We start from the raw sequence: 20,078 nt of genomic DNA on the forward strand, positions 1-20,078 counted from the left end.
CCTATCTTAGAGACATACAAGTAATGCCACTGTATAGGGATTGCATAGTAACGTAATCTTTCACAGTATTGAAGTTTTGATATGAAACATGTAAATATACAACATACAATTCAACCGGTTTTCATAAGAGCAATTCATGGCAATGGCTAAACAAAAATGAACAATTCATCAACATGGATTGTATTTACTATTTACTTATGCTACATGCCTAACTCAGAACTCATTCTGATAAAAAGAAATGGAAAAAGATTGGTAGGAAGGAAGCCTGACATGACTTGCAAACAGAGACCTGTCACCCTCAACACTGGTAAGAACTAGTATGCTTGACACAACTCCTTGGCTCACAATGGATTCAACTCGTAGGTGAATCAACTGCACTATATGCACAGATCGCATATGAGAAACAATTGGCTAAAATGAATGTTATCTTAGAAATAAATCAAAAGCTCATGGAATGTAAACACAGATAATAACAATGGCTAGTAGGAATGCTTTCTTAGATTTACTTCAACAGCTCATGGAATGTAATCACAGTTAAGAACAAGTGGCTAGTATAGATGAAGTCTCAGATATGTAGCACTATTAATGCAGAGTGTGGATGGTAACAACAATTGCCGAGATTGGGAGTGAATGTGTTTTGCTAAATAAGAATGCAAATCACATAAATAAAGAATGACATTTTTACTTAAAACGCATGCTCAGTTCCAAGATGTACACTCTTGGTTGGAGTTACAAACAAGATGAGGAAGGTGGTGGAAACAAGAGTTACCTCCAAGAGCCATCAATAATACAAATGGATAATTTAACAATTTCAAAATAGGATGCTAGAAAAAAATAAAGGCCGATGACTCAAAATAATAATAATACTATTAAAACATTGCCAAAAGGTGGAATTATTAATTTTGTTCTCAATGTGTTAGTATAAGGACATCATCTTGTATCTACCTATACCCATATATGCATGTACACATACACATACATATATGCAAAATTCTAATTATATGTGCCTTGTGTATACATCATGTTTTAAGTAAGTGTATACGTTCATATATGTCATTATTGAATTTATGCATATGTACATACATGTACGTGTACATGTAAATATCATGTTGTCCTTGTATTAAGACATGTCTGTTATAATAGGAAGCATTGAGCTTATCCCAACAAATATTAATGGAACCATTCATTCTAGATCAATTATTTTATTAGCTTATTAAATGTGTAGACCAACTTAGTTCATGGCAATCATATGGTATACCCTTGCTTGCCTAGTCCAATTTTCCCTTGACTAAGGTGGTTTAGGTTCCATACTTGTTAGCTCAATGGTAGGAGGTGTCCACATGCCCTTTCTTTTTCTAGCAATGCTTCGCCCCTTCATCGCATTCCCACAAAAGAAGTTTATCAAGGTAATAACATAATCTAAGTTGTCTAATCAAAATAAAGTAATCATATTAGCTAAACCACATGCCATTCATATAACACCATAACGAAAACCATTATTTCAATTTCTCATGAAACATAACGATTAACCAACTCTTCAATTTCTCATGAAACCATAACAAACAACTAACACTTTATTTTCACATGAAGTAAAAAATAAATAACAATTTAACCAACCAATTCAATTTTGTTTGAAGTCCCAATGACTACAATGACATTATAATCAAGCAAAAATTAGGGATGTAACATTGATAGAGGGCCACACCACCCTTACCCACTCACAATCAAGAATGCAACAATATAGAGACCAAGAAAAAAAAAGACTTCACAAATAATTTTATTATACTTGAAAAATCCTTACAACACCCACAAGATGATATGACTTCTTCAACATAAGAGAAATCCTAAATAAGAGTCTTCACACCAAGAGCTTCATCAATAACTTCTACTTGAAGAGCTACACCTTTAGAGTTTTCACACCTTGAAGTCTTCACGCCTTCTAGCTTCTACTTCTCAAACTTCTCCTTGAGCTTTCACTCCTCAAGCTACTCCTTGAGCTTGATTAGAAATGCTCATATGCCTTGCTTAAATAGGAACTTACCACCCTATGCATGACTTATCCACAACCTTCTACACAATATCCACAATCTTCTAAAACTTCCATAACTTTCTAGAATTACAACTAAGCACCACCATGTGGCCCAATTAGAAAATTACATTTCCTTTATGGATCACAACAAATATTAAATGCAAGATTTAAGAAACTTTCCACAAGCTTCTAAGATGCCACCTACACACCTTGATTAATGTAATGACAACTATTTTTCTTATTTTTCTATTTATGCCACCTATGCACCTCAAAAATAAAAATCCTCTTTTTCTTTTTTTTTCTCCTTATTATTTTTTTATTATTTCTCCTCTAATTTTCGTCACTTTCTCTCTCCACAATTTTTTTTTTTTGCCTTTATTTCTTTTTCAATTTTTTTTTTTTTTTTTTTTTCATGCAAGATGCTCCTGCATCAAACATAGGGCAAATTGTTTGTTGCGTCTTGAAAATCATCTGCTATCATCAATGGAGGGTTGAGGCATCTGAAGTCATTTGGCATCTGGCTTCTAAAATCATCTGCATTTGACATCTAAAATTGTTCCTATTCGCCATCTCTATTAGTTGTATGTTCGATGTGTGGTGGCTGCTGGTCCCTCTAAGGTGGTTGGAAGGTAGCTGCAGCTCGTCGTCTCTCACCTACTATAAGATCCCGACAATCTCCTGTCAACAGTGACAACTACCACGTTGTGGCAATAATTAACAAAGATTTGCATTTCAATTTTATGTTTTAATAGTTTATAGCTTTATTATAATGTATATTATTTTTATTTCTTTATCAATAGTAAAATGCTTTTACGTATTTTTTTTATTAGAAAACATTGGTATTTTATGTATGTTCTACTTACCTTTTTTTAGTGGTAGAAAATATAATATTTGGTATGTTTATTTATTATTAATTTATTTTTTTAATTTTAAAAAATATATAAGGTGATTTTAATGTTGTTTTTTTTCAAAAAATTTAGACCATGCCGAACTTCATCCGAAGTTCATAGTTGTCGAATTCGAACCTTGTGTCTTAGCTTGAAACCCTCTGATTGTTCTATATACACTTCTAACTCATTTCAAAAAAATAGACTCAACATCCATTTGATACACTAAAATGTTGTTAAGCAACAAAACCTAAGAACATTCTAATAGCTTCCATAGCAAATGTTTCCTCAAAACCTTTCCCTTCAAGTTGGGTATTACTCTTAAATACCAGTTTTGCCTTGTTTTTGGTGACATTCCATCTTTATTATGTTTATTTTGTAATACCCACTTAGTTTCAATCACATTTTTATCCTTGACTCTAATGATTTCTTCTTTTGAATGATCACTTTGAACATATTTAGCAGGCATTTTCTGATATCGTTTGTATTCTTTCTCTTTGCCCACCAATCCTTGATTGCTTTATGGAGCTTTTTTGCATCTACATGAACAGCGAGAACTTTAAATTCAATCTCTAGTTCTAGAGAAGTCTAATCCCATACTTAATTGACTTTGACATTTGCACTTTCTACTGCTTTCTTCAACCTCTGGTTATAGCATCAACATGCCTTTCTTTTAGTAGAGTATTCCTTTAAAAGCTACCTTCATTAGATCTTGCATAAAAGATTTTAAGATTGCCTTCATCTCTTTTGATATTGCATTTGTTTCCAAAGATTCTAAAATATTTGACAGTGCGTGCTTTTCAAAACCATAGTTCATAGTATTTGAATGATTACTCTAATCCGTACCTTGTGGAGTAGGTAAACAACAGTGTGCAGTGCATATCTCCATTACACATCAGGTGAACTAGCATCTTTCAGTATTATTCTAGACGTCTCTACAACTATTTTGTTTTCCCTCTTAAATGCTTCATTTGGTAGTGGACTCCTCAGAGCAGATAGCTAACTTCTAATTTTATGCCTTTCATAGAAACTATCAAACTCATTTGATGTATTTTCTCCTCTATTAAACCTTGAGCATTTAATTCTATCATCTATTTGATTTTTAAGTAGATTGTTGAATTCTAATTCTATTGAGTGCTTCAAACTTCTCTCTTAGGATAGTCACCCATGTCACTCTAGAATAATCATCATATGTAATATGAAGTACCTTTCACAATTAAGTTCTCTTGTTTTTGTAGGTCTGCATAGATTAGTGTGTACCGATTTGAAGAGGCTTCTTGTTAAATATTCTTTTTTCTTGATTATGTTTCTCATTTTCTTTTTCATCTGGCATTCCCTATATACAGTATTAGAAGGCCTGGATATCTTCGACATGTCTCTTACAACTTCAGAGAAATTGATCTTCATTATGTTATCAAAGTTGATGTGTCTCATTCTTGTATGCCACAACTAATTCTTTCATTTTTAGTGCCAAAGAGTAGCCTACATTGTTCTTTTTTAGATAGTAGACAACCATTTCTAATGCATTCTACAACAAGTATTCTGGAACATTTTCTGATTTCACATATTCCTTCATGAATGCTAACCTCAAATCTTCTATTGCATAATTGATACACGCTTGAAAGACTTTGTTTTAGATCCTTACCATAGTAAACATCACTAGCCTTATGCTTTACATCAATAGAAATAGCCTTATACAATCAAAGCCTTCACCATCAAACAATTTGATATGCCATCATAACTTTCAAGATTTACAAAGACTCTTCTATCACTTGTCCTATAATTTGAACAACTAGATCAATGATTAAGAATTCGGATTCTTCTTCTGTATGTAGAGCAGTTTTTCCTTCAGTATTTTAATTGCCACATCTATTTTTGCCATCTTCCTTAATAACTATGAGCAGTACCTAATCATTTGAACCATTTCCATCCTTATTTTTTGAATGAGTCTCTATTGTGAATTTTTTATTCCTCTTATTATTGTTATCTATCTTAAGTTTCCTGTTGTATCTCATGTAGTTTTCTTTCCTTTCATCATCATCAATTTCTTTGTATCTTCCCTAAAGGGTCATTTAGTAGCATAGTGTCCTACTCTTCTACAATTTTAAGTTTCTATTTTCAACCTCTCCATTCTAAGCATCGCCTTAGTCTCTTTCCTGCCATCATGAGAAACTCCACATACCCGAACTTGTTGCTTGCTTGAATGTTTAAGCAGCCAAAACCAGTGTTACCCAACTTTCAGGACAGGGACGATAGAGGACCAGGGGTGGGAGGGTTGGAGGAAGGGGAGTTTCTAGGACGGGAAAAGTGATGGTTATATAAATATCAGATTTTTTTTAAATATATAGGAAAATTTGCATGTATGTGTTATATATATATAAAAGCATGGATAAAGCATGTCATTTAAACATAATAGAACCTTAACATGCAACACTACAATCATCAAACTCAATACTCAATAACATGCATTTATAATTCACAACTCATTGTCAATAGATATGTAATATTAAAACAATAACATACAAAATTGAATTACACCAAAAACATAATTCAGAATCCAATAACATACAAAATTGAATTACACCCAAAAACATAATTCAGAATTCATTTTCAATAGTAACAAGAACAATAATCCACCTTCTAAATTGAAGCACACTACTATCATTCAAGTCTGATATATATTATCTGTGTATATATTATAGGCACAACTTTACAATTGTTTTTGAAGAATTTGAACACTAGTGGCTGCACATGAACAAATACTCCTATGAAATATTAACATGGAAAAATTTGGAAACTGGGTTAGAGTTGATTGTTGGAGGTTCGACATTGACCCTAGAAATGACTTCTATAGATAGTAGATAGAGTATGTGTCTCCCAACACCTCATTATAGACCACATTCACTAATGATCTAAATTGGGGTTACAACATTACACCCTCAAAGCTACATCTATAGTTCGTTGGAAGTGGGCTGATATTAATACAAACATGTTTGCTAGACAGTCCTGAACATGGTATAGGTCCCTTACAGTAAAATGACACTTTGATGCAACCACCAATGTTCACTAAATCTTTCATGAAGGATTCAATTTTACACAAACCAACCTAGCACTGATGTATTGCCACAAAATGACACAAAAATGCATGTTTCAGGTCTATAATACAATTCTCATACTTTCTCAAAACCTTGCAAAAAGTCTGTTATATGATTCAAAGCATGTAACATACTCTTATAACACACTTAATTTCACGATTCTTAATGTAATGTTGTGAAATACTAATAAGAGGACCCCAAATCATAGGAACTAAATACAAAACAATATTAAGCGTACTAAGACAAACTTGGAAGAAAGGCCCACTTTAAGATACATAGATAAAATTGTTTTTACTCGATTTTAGTTTTAATTAAGTAGATTAATAAATTAAAAAATTAAATTAAATAATCTTTTCTTAGTATTTCCTTCAAATAAAGTTAGATTAAGAAGGGAATATTGACTATATTTTAAAATATATTTGCAGGCAATGTTGGATAATGGTTTACGGGCAACATCAAACACCTCTTCTAGGGTCCATATGGTTGCCCAATGTTTTTGGTTAAATTTGCATTGTGTGTATCTATGAGTTCGATACTATGCATTGAAGATCAATACATTTCTATTTACGTAGATAAATAAATTCCAGTGAACTATATGAGATACATTTATTTATTGTCTTTTGTGTTCTTGTGGAACAATAAGATTCCTCAAAATAGAAGTAACAAGGCATGTAATATATTTTACTAGTTTAAAAGATTTTGCATGACATGTGCATAACATGAATCTATTCATAGTTTTCTTTCATACATTTATGTTGAGAATCTTTGTAACGTTTGTTATTTTAAGATGTATTAAAATGTCAATTTAAGTATCTTTCATAAATTCTTTAGTATGTACCAATGTTGAGTTTTAAGGTAAAATGTGATCCAAGAAACAATAAATACAATTTTTCTTATGGATTATATTTTGAAAGGTATTTAAATTGTTTGATGATTTAAGCACAAAGGCTTCCCAAAACGACATTTAATCGAGTTGTTTCCTTGCATGCAAGGGTACCCACTTTGTTATAATAGAAAGACATAGGAAATGGATTGTGGTGGAAACTGCATAGTTAAATATGTTTAACCAAAGTAGTATTGGGATTGGGGACCTTCAATTTTTTTATAGTGCACTCTCATTAGCATCATTTAAATGCAATGATGCTGATTTTATATAAGATGAAATCTTGTGGACAATTACTCAAGAAATTTTCACGAGAAATGATACTCCATTGTTGTGATCCTTAGATGTATTGAGTTTCAGAGACTTAATCATGATATTTGAGTTTGCGTAAAAAATTGCTTATTTATTATGGCTTGGTGAAGATTGAAACAAACGGGCATAGTTACATTATAATGTTTTATAAAATATTGTATAAACGAGATGTTGTAAATGCCTAGGGTACCTCTTGGGAAATTAAAAGTAAAAAATTGCTTGCTATAAAATCTTCAAATTATCTTAATCTTGTTTTGGCACTCATTCCATTATATATGTTTAGATGTGATTTCCCCATGTCCAAGCCAAATACATGTCATCAATATGTAATACAAAGATGGAAAGGATTATTTTCTTGTTCTCTATCTACTCTTGAAAGATGGAAGGCTAATTCCTTAAGAACACTAGAACCACAAAAACATTTCTGTTTGTATTCTAGGCCCACATAAGTGCTCATGTTCACTTCGGTTTTGAATATATTTCTTGCCTTTCTACAAATTCTACTCTTTCTTAATCGCCCTATCTATTCACTTCATTGTTTTAGGGTTTTTATCTCCATTATTGAAGATTATATTTTAGAATTCCTCATTGTCACACACCACTTTCACTACTAAAATTCTCTCCCCCCTTTCAATATTTTTCATGTCTTAATTCTTCTCCAGCACTCATGTTCTATGTTGACTAGCGATCTACATTTTTAAAAATAGAAATCATCTCTAAATTTTTTGTTGAAAATCTTCATTTTATCCTAATCCTTAATGTTAATTCACTATGCATCTTAGTGATTGTTTCATCTTCAAATATCCACCTCTATATTGCAATGTTAGAAATTGATGAGCACACAATTTTAAAGATGGGGTGAATTAGTATGAGATAATCACTAACTTATTAAAATTGAATAACCACACAAGTTCTACCAATTAGGGAACACATGATTTCTGTGGTAACTCTTGAGAGAAAATCACAAAGAAAGATTGATTTGTTATATTTTTGAAATCTAGCCAAAAACTAAAAAGATTAGTGAACAACCACACATAAATTGATGAGCACACAATTATAAAGATGGGGTGAATTAGTATGAGATAATCACTAACTTATTAAAATTGAATAACCACACAAGTTCTACCAATTAGGGAACACATGATTTCTGTGGTAACTCTTGAGAGAAAATCATAAAGAAAGATTGATTTGATATATTTTTTAAATCTAGCCAAAAACTAAAAAGATTAGTGAACAACAACACATAAATTGATGAGCACACAATTATAAAGATGGGGTGAATTAGTATGAGATAATCACTAACTTATTAAAATTGAATAACCACACAAGTTCTACCAATAAGGGAACACATGATTTCTGTGGTAACTCTTGAGAGAAAATCACAAAGAAAGATTGATTTAATATATTTTTGAAATCTAGCCAAAAACTAAAAATATTCACTAATCTTTTTAGGTACTTACCCATTGGAAATGCCAATTCCTTTTACTATGAACCAACTTAGTATGAAAATTCAATCTCTTCAATTAAAAACACCAACCTCTAAATGAATTAATGTCTTAAACTTCTTAAATATTGATTCTTCAATGGATGATGATCACCATAAAAATGCTTATAAAAGTGTAAGGTTTATCATTAATATACACTTCAATAAAAATAAAAGTTCTTGTATAAGAATGACTTCACATTATCTTCTAGCCTTACTTTAACTTCTCTTTACCTTTTTATATCCCATTAATGCCTATTCACCAAGAGAGGTGATTCCTCCATGAGGATGGTCCATGACAAGGTTAGCCTCATCTAAAACAAGGGATGCGAAGTGTCATAGTTCCTACCATATGTGTGATAGTTGTATTGTTGTGGAGTAGGGAGGGAAAGGGTTGACATGAGGTAATAGTCAGTTATCTTGAAAGTGCAAGAAATGTACTTAAATATTCCATTTAAATTTAATGTAAACATTTTCTTTTAAGAAATACAAGCTTTCTTGATGCTCCTTATATTTAAAAAGGATTCTTCTTGTATTTTGTAATAGAAGTGCAATGAGCAAAAAGTTGGTTTTCCCATTTCCCATATATTTATTTTATGTCATATCAACTTCAGTAAATTACATTAATTAACCAATAACATGCATATCAAAGAGAAATTAGCAAAGATCTATATAAATTTGAGGCATATATCTTTTCATGTTAAAGATATTCTGTCAAAAATAATGTTCATGGCAAATTTGGAGATCAACAAATTCAGAGATGATTGCCTGCAAAGAGAAAACTAAAAATTAAATAGAGCATACCAATTCATACATTCACTATTGAAATAGTAGTAAGACAATTAGTAAAGGCAACTACAAGCTTTATAGTATAATAATTTAGAGGGCAAGCCCTTAACCAGTTATTGAAGGGCATAGAGACTTTCGGTATACTTCCAAAAGGGGATGGAAATTCTAACGAAAGAGATATACTTCCAAAAGGGGATGGGAATTTCTAACAAAAGAGATATACTTCCAAAAGGGTATGGGAATTTCTAACAAAAGAGACATAATCTAGAAATCTATTCTATATTGTAATTTTTCTACTAGTTTTTCTTTAAACTAGCAAATTGGAATTCTAGTTAAACTACAAACTCCATTGAGACCTCAGGAAACCTTCCATACAAAGTCCATGTAGAATTTTTAATTTTATGCAATTTCTTTGGCAACTTTTCCAATCAGTTAGCTTTCATTGGGCGTCTAGAGCAAAGACTTTGCAATCACATGTTCATGAATTTCCAATTTAAGCAACAACCAAATTCAACATGTAATAAGCCACTGGAATTCACCAAATTTGGATGTTCATCACTAGCAAAGCAAAGCTTCACCGCACCCCAACCCAAATACTATGGCAAGTTAGCTAGAGCAAATTATGCTCAAACTGGGGATGTACATCATTTGTGTGATAAATAAATTGATAGTTTACCTAGTGTTTTTGCATTTGCAATCAGTTGCTTTGGATCGTTGAGATCTTGTACAAGATTAAACAATATCAACCAAAACCCTAACAAAAGCATAAGCACATTATAACTAAATTCTACATATAGAAAAGATATCCACAATATAAATTGCTTATTCTTTGTGTCTTGGAGTCTGAAGTACAATAAATTTTGTTTTAACTTTAGCATAATTGCAATGTAAAAAATCAAAAACCAATTGTTTATCCTAAAAGAAAATTATATGATTAAAGAACTAGAGAAATTGAAAACTACGAAGCAAAAATATATTTTTTACAAATATTTAACATCAAATGATGAATTAATTTTTAAAAAACTACAATCAATTGTCATCTTTATACACTATTAAATATTTAATCAACAACTTGACACCGAAAAATGATATAAGATATTTAAATTTTAAATACATAAACAATAAACATAATTATTCATACAATAACTACCATTTTAAAATTCTTTGTAATATTATTTAGTTTTTAGTAAAAAAAGCCTTCTATATATATGTATTCAATTCGTGTTAATAATTATTTCTATTACACACATAATTCATACATTACAGAACAGAGGCAACCATCTCTGAAATGTCAAAAAAATTGAACTTAATTAAATAAAATTCAGAATAAACTTATAAAGACAATCGCAAAGACACTGTATTTCACTTCATTGTAACGCATTCATAATATGAACTGACCAAAAAGAAAAGTACGATCCATTATGACAGCAAATCAGAAAACCCTGCAACTGCAACAGAAGACGTGGAAATGACTAAGCTTTGAATCTGAAACATGAAGATTGCTGAATGCACAATCCACCAGCCATAAATATAAAAAGAAGACCTTGAACAAGGAATGCAATTTTTAAAATCAAACAGATAAGATTTACAAAGAAAGATACTGTAGTAACCTGTAATATCATTTACTTTCACTGTCGAGTATACCCAAAATGAAGACACGCAATAAATCATTCAATCTAAATTCCAAAACAGAAAACATGACGTTTTAATTCACCGTCCTAACAACAGAATAAATAATCATTGACCCAAGACTCAAATCATTTTCAGGATCAAATCCTACAACAACAATATGATAACCCACAAAAGAGAACTGAACCTGAAACGTGCAAATCATTGTCTTATAACCCAGCACCAATGTGATTTTGAAAGTCTCAAAACTATTAGCCAGGAAAATAAAAATAAACCGGCTATTCTTCTCTGTATAAACCCTACATAATAACATTCTATAAATTAAAATCGATTATATAAATTCGTCTGTGGGGACCTGTCCGATTTGCCTGATTTTTCTACAACTGGTTCTAGAAGTCGGAGGACAAAAGTCAGGCTGTCGTTTTAGGCAGGACTGGCGTAACCATTCTACGCCGTGGCTTTGTGGGAACGGAACAGCTATAGTAGTTGCTTTATCAAAACCTTCAAAATAGTGATTAAATTCCTCCACGTTTGATCTTAGAACGGTTGGTCGATGCGAGAGTAATACAACTAATTGAAGTAGACCACAACTTAGCTATATACAGCCAGTACCGATCTACTCAAGAGCTAATTTTCAACAATTAAAAAGAAAATTACTTTTCCTGTGTTTGAATTTTCTAAGCTTATATGGTTCATAATGAATATTCATAGAGTTGAAACTCAAAACAGAACTGAAGAAAGTGGGTAACAATAGCTTTTTCTTCAATATTTTACCTGGATGAAGAAGCTTTTGCTGATACAATGCCTGGGACAATTTACCCATTTGAACTGAACTCACCAAAACGCTGAGAGAGAATGAAATAGCATACAAGTAAATGAGTAATAGTGCCTCTTCTCATTCCCTGCTTAGATCAATGTCAAACGCAGAAGAAAATATTTGCAGAACGATGATGTTTTTAATCTAATATATCATACACAGATAAATGCCTACCGACTACAAGCATTCATGAATGTTCAATTAATTCCCAATGACCAAAGACAAATGACAAGATCTAAGTGGGGCAGATATGCAGCCATGGATATTTATTTTTTCATAACTATCAACAACTGTCACCCTTTTTATTTGTGCCTAAATTGACCATAGTCAATGAAATGTGAAATAAACAATATTTTATATATTTGGAAAATAGTTTTTTGAAAGGAAACATTAAAATAAATTAGAGAAGTGCTAAAATATTTTGATCTCATTGGTCAGATTAATGAAACTAAAAACATTTGCATGAATGTATTAGTATTTCTGCCATAAGCAGCAACTAAAAATTAGTTTTGGATTTATTCTACAAAGAGGGGTGACTCCAAATATATAGATGTGATTATTTAGATTGCCTTTTATAACTAAAGAAAAACATCTCATGGGTGATGACTCATATAATTCTCTTTTGTGATGTTGTTTCCCCTTTACCATTGCGACATTTTGTCATCAATGCTAAACTATCATGACATAGATTGTGTTTTTTTTGGCATCAATGAAAATAATTTTAACAATTTCCCCCATTGTAATTGATGGAAAGCTTGCAAATAAGTATTTTTTTACACCAAGAACATGTATCTCCTATTTTTTGTAATTCTTCCACACGTCTCTGTATTGTCTTTTGGTTGTATATTATTGAAAAATTAATAGATTTAAAGAATAATTCAATGACAAGCTCCCATGTAGTTTAAGAACTAATATCAATTGATGAGCACACAACTATACTAATCTCCAGACAAAATGTACCAAAGAAAAAAGAAAAAATCAAACATGATTCTTTTTTAGATTCACGAAAACACAGTGAAATTTTCTCAAAAAAATTGTTGTTTTTTATTACAAAATATATAAACCCTAAAATCAAAAGCTAAAAATTTCAAAAAAAATTATCGTGTTTTTTCGTTTTTTTGAAATTTAGTCAATGGTGCAATTTGTAGGGAGGATAGCCGCATCCTATATTGAGAGGGGGATGAATCAACATAAGACAATCTTTTAGATATTAAAACTTTAAAAATCACTATAAAGCAACCACAAAATCTAACAATTAGGGCCACAAAATTTACATGGAACCCCTTTCAAAAGAATACCTTAAAGAAAGACTCTTTGTTTTTACCATCAAAATCCAACCACAAATTAAAATGTTCTTAATAATATTTAAGAACAAAATATTTTTAAAAACATTTATAAGCATTGACCCACTAGAAACATCAATCTTTATAACCAAGCACCAAGCTTTAAATGAATAAGGTCTAAACCATTTTTTTTGGGAAAAAGAGGGGTAAAATTTATTCAATCAAATCCAAGTTACAGAGCAAAAGTTGAAGGCCCAAAACCACACTACATACTCCTATCCTCCAGTAACAACTGATCAATAATCTTACAATACTCAGAAGGTAACTCATCCCTACCGTTAATATCCCATCTATCCACCTTCTTTGAAGCCCACTTTGCCAGACAATCCGCCACTCTATTCCATTCGCGAGGGATATGACGAAAGGAGAAAGAATCCAAAGAGCTACAGAGGCTAAGAATTCATCTGGCCAAAGAGGCAAGTTGCCAACTAACATCCTCCAACCTCTGGTTATTCAACATATCAATAACAATCTGAGAGTTTGACTCGCAGATGATCTTTTGCCACCCTAAAGAACAACCATGCTCAATAGCAACCTTAAGAGCCATGGCCTCCATCAGATTATTAGAATGTTGACCCTTGTAAATAGAGAGGAGAAAAACTGCACCACCATCATGACCTCTACCAATAGCCCCAATACCAACATGACCAAGGTTCCCCTAAGAAGACCCATCTGTATTGATCTTCAAGAACTCAGCCAAGGGAGGAGACCACCTCCCACCCCGACAAACCCTCTGCTTAACATGGCTAGGTCCTTTTTTGGGAGCGCATCCTCGACTGTTATCTCCCAGTTCAGATTCCTCACAATAGCTTGATCCCCAGGATCTATAGTAACAAACATATCACACTTTGCATAAATCGTCTCCTGAAGCCTATTGAGAATCTTCTCCCACAGTTGGCAGCTTCCTAATTTGGAATCACAAAAAATTATGCGATTCCTTTCCAACCAGAGGTTCCAGAGAATGAAGATCAATCCAACCATCCAAGCAACCTGTAAGAAAGGAGTATTCGCTGGAGGTCTGCCCAAGCTTTCCCAGAAATCAATAAGAGAAGAAGCATGAATACAACCATGACACCAAGCCTCCCGCCATATGTGCCATATCTCTCTCGAAAAGGGGTAGAGAAAAAACAAGTGAGAAGCACACTCCTCATTATGCAAACAAAGACAACAAACCGAAGGTCCCTGAAAACCTCATTTGCGAAGATTCTCCCAAGTGAGACATTTCTTCTAAGCCAACAACCATAAGAAAAAGTTACATTTGGGCCATGAAAAGCTGCTCCAAAACTTCTTCCACTAGTGCACTTCAGTCAACTCGTGTAAGTTCTTGTCAAGAGTAGCATAGCCTTGAGCCACTGTAAATTTACCTTTTGGACTAGGACTCCAAGCCAAGTTGTCCCTCCCCTTGAGAGAGCTGCAAAACCTATTCTCCAAAACTCTAGAGAGAAGGGCACGATCCTCATCAAAGCCTCCAATCGACCACTCCTGAGAATCCTTCCAGCAAGTCACCTCAACTTGACCCAAGCGTTTGACGGTCTTAAAATGCTCCACTTTAAGCCAACTTGCATTAGTAAAAGAATGGGAAAGGGGAAGAAGCTAGGGAAAACTAGAGAGAATGGGAGGATAGCCATGCCAAGAGTCCTGCCAAAACAAAGTATCCGAGCCTCCATTACAAATCCAGAAGAGACCCTCCTTAACAAGTTGGGCTCTCTTCTTAAGTATATCCCAAATACATGAGCCTTTACCCACCAAAGGAAGTCGTGGCACCTTAGAGAAATCTGCACCAAGAAAGTACTTATGGGAAAGAATCTTGGCCCAATCATGATCTTGATTGTTACACCATTGCCAGTACAACTTGGCAGCCAAGGTCATGGCAACAAGAGCCATCAAGCGAAGCCCAAGACCACCTGCTTGTTTCAGTCTACACACAAACTCCCACTTGACCAGGCTCCACTTCGAGGATAGAAGACTACCAAACCAAGGGAATTGCCGGGATAAAGCATCAAAGTCCCTCACAAAATTAGAGGGGTGAACTTGAACACAACACCTGTAAATGGGGAGAGACTGCACGACAGTCTTTAGCAGAACCACTCTCCCAGTAGAAGATAACCATTTGTAAGTCTAGTGACTAACCTTACTCCATAATTTGTCCAAAATCCCCTACCAATAGTCCCTCCGTTGAGCACCCAAGACCAAATGGACCCCGAGGTACATCAGAGGAAGGGAACCAATTTCGAACCTAAGAATTCTAGCAATCTTGTTCTGAATAAGCTGAGGCGTGTTAAAGAAATAAATAGAATACTTATCATCATTAATTCTCTGACCTGAGGCTTTCAAATAGGTATCCAGAGCTTTCCTAATATTCAGTGCCTCACTAATTCTAGCCATGCCCATCAATATGGTATCATCCACAAACTGAAAATGAGAATACGAAGAAAGGTCATTTTTCCAGCTCCATCCTTGGATAAGACCCTGCTGCACCTAAGCTTTTAGAAACCTACCAAGACCCTCCGCCATGATAATGAACAAGTAGGGAGATAGAGGGTCTCCCTGCCAATGTCCCCAAGAGGCCCCAAACAAGTCTGAAGGTTCTCCATTAATAAGAACCAAGAAAGAGGCTGAGGTCACACAACTAAGAACCCAATCGACCCACTCCGCAGCAAATCCACAAGTCAAAAGAATTTTCTATAAGAAGTAGCCATAGAGTGGACTGCCTCCATTGCTATCACAACCGCATCCAAAAAATTTCTTCTGTCAACAAAGCCACCCTGTTCAACAGAGATCAATGAACCAAGGATAGGCTTGAGCCTCTCAGTAATCAATTTGGTGATGATCTTGTAGACAACATTACATAACGCTATAGGCCTGAATTGATTCAACTGATTAGCCCCTTCCTTCTTCGGTATGAGAGCCAAGAAAGTGGAATTCAAAGACTTCAGCATCTATTTATTCCTATATGATTCCTAGACCACATCTAGGAGATCATACTTATTTATCTCCTAGAACTCTTCGAAAAACTCAATCAAAAACTCGTCTAGACCTGGGGCCTTACCTATCTTCATATTAAACACAACTTTCTCCAATGTTGAAAGCAAGATAGGGCATAAGAGGGTGTCATTCATCTCTACAGAGACTAGGTGAGGTATACAATCTAGGATGTCCCATTCCTCAGGCCCAGTAAGAGGATCCTCCCTAGAAAAGAGATTAGAGAAGAACTGACTGCTTCCCTGGAAATATCATCACCAGAATAGATTTGGGTCCCATCAGTTAAGACAAGAGAGGGTAGAGAGTTCCCATGCCTTCGTGCCTTAACAAAGTTGTGGAAAAAAACAGTGTTCCTATCCCCCTCTTGAAGCCAATCAATACAAGATTTTTGCTTCCAAAAAATCTCCTCCCGAAGCTCCTATTCTTCCAGATCCTTAAGAGTTGAGGACTTAGTTTTACTCAACTCAAAGCTCAACCCATGGTCACAAATTTGGTGGGTGATATTAGCTAGCTTGGTTTGAGCAGCAGTCTTCTACACATGTAGATACCCGAAACACTATTTATTCCATCTCTTAAGCTTGTACTTCACATGTTGAAGCCTTTTACTGAAAGTATACATGGTCGTACCATGATTAGGCATCCCCTCATACCACTAATCCACCATAAGATTAGGTAAAGACAAGTCTTTGAGCCACATCAACTAGAATTTGGAAGAGGGATTCTTGGTGACTCTGCATGAAGTGATGGAAAGCTTAACGGGCCAGTGGTTTGATCCCCTCCAATCAAGAATTTCAAAGCTGGTAATCCACCTGTTGTTCATCCAATAGCAAGACACCAAAAATATGTCAAGCCTTTCCAAGATAGCCTCACCACCACATCTCTAATTATTCCATGTAAAAACACCATTGGTTGGCTTCACATCAATGAGAAACAATGATCCAATCATATCTCTGAGCAGATTTGAAGATGGGTCCAGCCTAGCTAGTCCACCTCTTTTTTCCTCCAAGCTAGTAACTGCATTAAAATCTCTTGCCATAATCCATGATAAAAAAAGTGTCCAGAGAGCGGATGAATCTAATGTGAGCCAATAAATGGAATTTACCTACAAAGTCCGTAGGAGCATAAATATTGGATAAAAGGCACCTTTCTCCATTCTCAAAGCTAGTGGCAATCAAAGACATGGAGGACCAACTGGAGATCCACCATAATGGGGAGACTTTCCTTGGGTCCCATAAGCAAGCCACCCCTCCTAAACTATTCAAGGCCCCTAACCCCTTTGAAGAGCCCTTGGGCCAGATATACGCAACACAATTAGCCAATCCATCCAATGAAAGTTTGGTTTCCTGAATAAAGACCATATCAAGAGACTGAGACTCAATTAATCTGTGAACAACCTTTTGTCTGGGGATGTTGTTCAACCCCGTTACATTCCATGACAACAAAATCATTTATGGAGGTGGGAGAAATGAGAATCAATGGGTTTCACAGACTCAGACTCAACCAAATTTTCACCCATTATCTTCACTTTCTCCTGATTAGTCTTCCTGCCACTTTTTGACAGTTTATCTAAAGGCCCCTTTTTGAAGGGTTTCTATTGTATGCGTAAAACAAGAGGAGCCTTATTACTCTTTGTAGAATCAGAGGTCCCCTTAGGTATGGGGGGTTCGGACCCACCAAAATTGGGTCCTTCAAACCCTGTGATCCATGAAGATCCCCGATATCCTGAACAAGAGGAAGAAAATCAATATCCAACTGCCCAGCCTATAGGTCCCTTGCAGATGGAGTCTGATCCTCTCTCTGCGTATCCCCTACTTGAATCTCCTATTGACTTTTGGCCTCAGAAGAGAACTCAATTGGGATACTTTCCTCTTGGACCATGTCTCCAAGAGTATCAAACCTATTAGAGGTATCATCAATCCGCCTATCCATCCAGGCTCTCTTCTTACCTTTGTCGTTATTACAAGATTTAACTTGCGTAAATCCCTCACTATCAATAGGTCCATTAGATACCTTAGCCTTTCGCTTGTCCTCCCTAGGGGGTCCTGGAGCAACCAAGGGGTGGTTCTTATACCTGGGACATCTGCGCAGTAGATGCCCATATTCATGGCAGATTCTACATCTAAATGGTAAGGTCTCATAGTCCAACTGCTAAATCTAGGAAACTGAGCCCATACAAATCTTCATAGAATCTGGCAATGGATTATTTAAATCAACTTCTACACAAATACGAGCAAAAGAGATTACCTTATGATCTTGAGTCTGTGAAGCTGATCCTACAGGTTTTCCCAAAAGCACTGAGATTGAGTGGAGAATATCTTCCCTCTAAAATTCCAAAGGAAGTCTCGGTAAGCGAACCCACAGCGGAACTCGAGAAGGGATTTCCTCCATAGAGTTAAAGCTCGTGTGCCAAGGTTTGATGAAGAGCCCCACCTGATTAAAGAAATAGGGGTTGCCTTCAAAAGCCTTGTTCCTGTCTGACATGCTTGAGAAGATAACCATAAAATAATTATTAGCGGCTAACAGAATCTTCATATCTCCTTCTGGGTTCCACACCCAACGGGCCCAAGAATCCAACATAGGAAATGAAAGGCAGAGGCCCAAAAATTTGGAAATAAAAGCATGATTGCTCAAGTACTCGACATCCTCTGAAACCTGTTCAGGTTGAATAACCAAGATTGGTCGGACCTCAGCTTTCTACAAACATCCATTGATTTTTTGTAATTGAAACTTCCCATTTGAGGAGGATTCTCCTTCCCCCGATTGAGGTTTACCATTTAGAGCCTTACTACTAGCATGCACCACCAAAGCTAGCTCACCCATCTCCAAATCTTTACCAGAAGGCAGGGAAGAGGTGACACCAAGATCTCCCATTCACCCTAAACCCCGAATTAACAAGTAGAAGAGGGAAAGACGGGGCAAAAGCCCCTCAACCCCACAACACCACCGACCCCCACCAAAAATGCAACTATGGCCAAAAAACTGTAGGTATTCACCCACAACTAGAAGAACCAACACTTGAAATAGAAGCATGCACCCAGGCTACAGCAAGCAGGGACCCTCAAAACAAGAGACAAAGATGCCACAAATACCAGGAATGGATGCGGGCTAGGGCATGCAGGCTCTAGCAGATCATGAAAAGCTCGCCCTCTTCCTTCAATTGTAGTCGCAGCTTCTCCTCAAATGCAGTCCATCTCCTTCATGAAATTATTTTACTTAAAAACGATTTCTTGAATTCCTCATCTACAATAAGGTCTAAACCTTATTATATATGTTCTTTTTCATGTATTTTTTTTCAATATTTTCTTTATCTTACATATTCTTCTTGCCTTACTCCTACTTCACCTCACCATTTTGTATCTCCTTTATGCCAAGAGGGGTGATTCCTTTATAGAACACACATGTACGCACACGCACATGCGCATGCGCAAGGTGATTCTTCTATAGAACACACACACACATGCACATGCACACGCACACGTGCAAGTGCACGCATGCACAGCTTAATGAGTTAGATTTAATTAATTAATAGATATTGTGTGGGAGCGAAGTTTTCATAAAATTAATTTTTGGCCAAAACAATTGTCAACCCTTCCCATTAATTATTTTGTATGAGTTTTAGTTTCACCGCACTTTGAACTCTTATTTATCTCTAGCTAATTAGTTGTTTTACTATTTATCTAGTTTAATTTGTTGTTATGGGTTGCTTTCACTACACTTTAAACTCTCGTTCTTTCTCTTATTTATTTAACTTAATTTTATCTATGATCTTGTTTTTAGTTTTAATTGTTTTAAGTTTTTTTTTTTTAAATAATTATTAAACTCTTGTTTT

At 34.8% G+C, this 20,078-nt stretch overlaps 1 protein-coding gene across 1 annotated transcript in view; it reads left to right on the forward strand.

The window, feature by feature from the left end:
- Positions 1-6,834, forward strand: part of LOC149551187 (uncharacterized) — a 42,377-nt gene extending 35,543 nt beyond the window's left edge. The window contains exon 5 of the mRNA XM_089789643.1: positions 6,437-6,834. Coding sequence (XP_089645769.1) covers positions 6,437-6,515 — 79 coding nt within the window. The 3' untranslated portion in view covers positions 6,516-6,834. The remainder of the gene's footprint in view (positions 1-6,436) is intronic.
- The last annotated feature ends 13,244 nt before the right edge of the window (positions 6,835-20,078 follow it).

The sequence above is a fragment of the Cupressus sempervirens genome, chromosome 6 (genome assembly GCF_028749045.1).
Source record: "Cupressus sempervirens isolate cs-2001-9-10 chromosome 6, ASM2874904v1, whole genome shotgun sequence".
Taxonomy (NCBI): domain Eukaryota; kingdom Viridiplantae; phylum Streptophyta; class Pinopsida; order Cupressales; family Cupressaceae; genus Cupressus; species Cupressus sempervirens.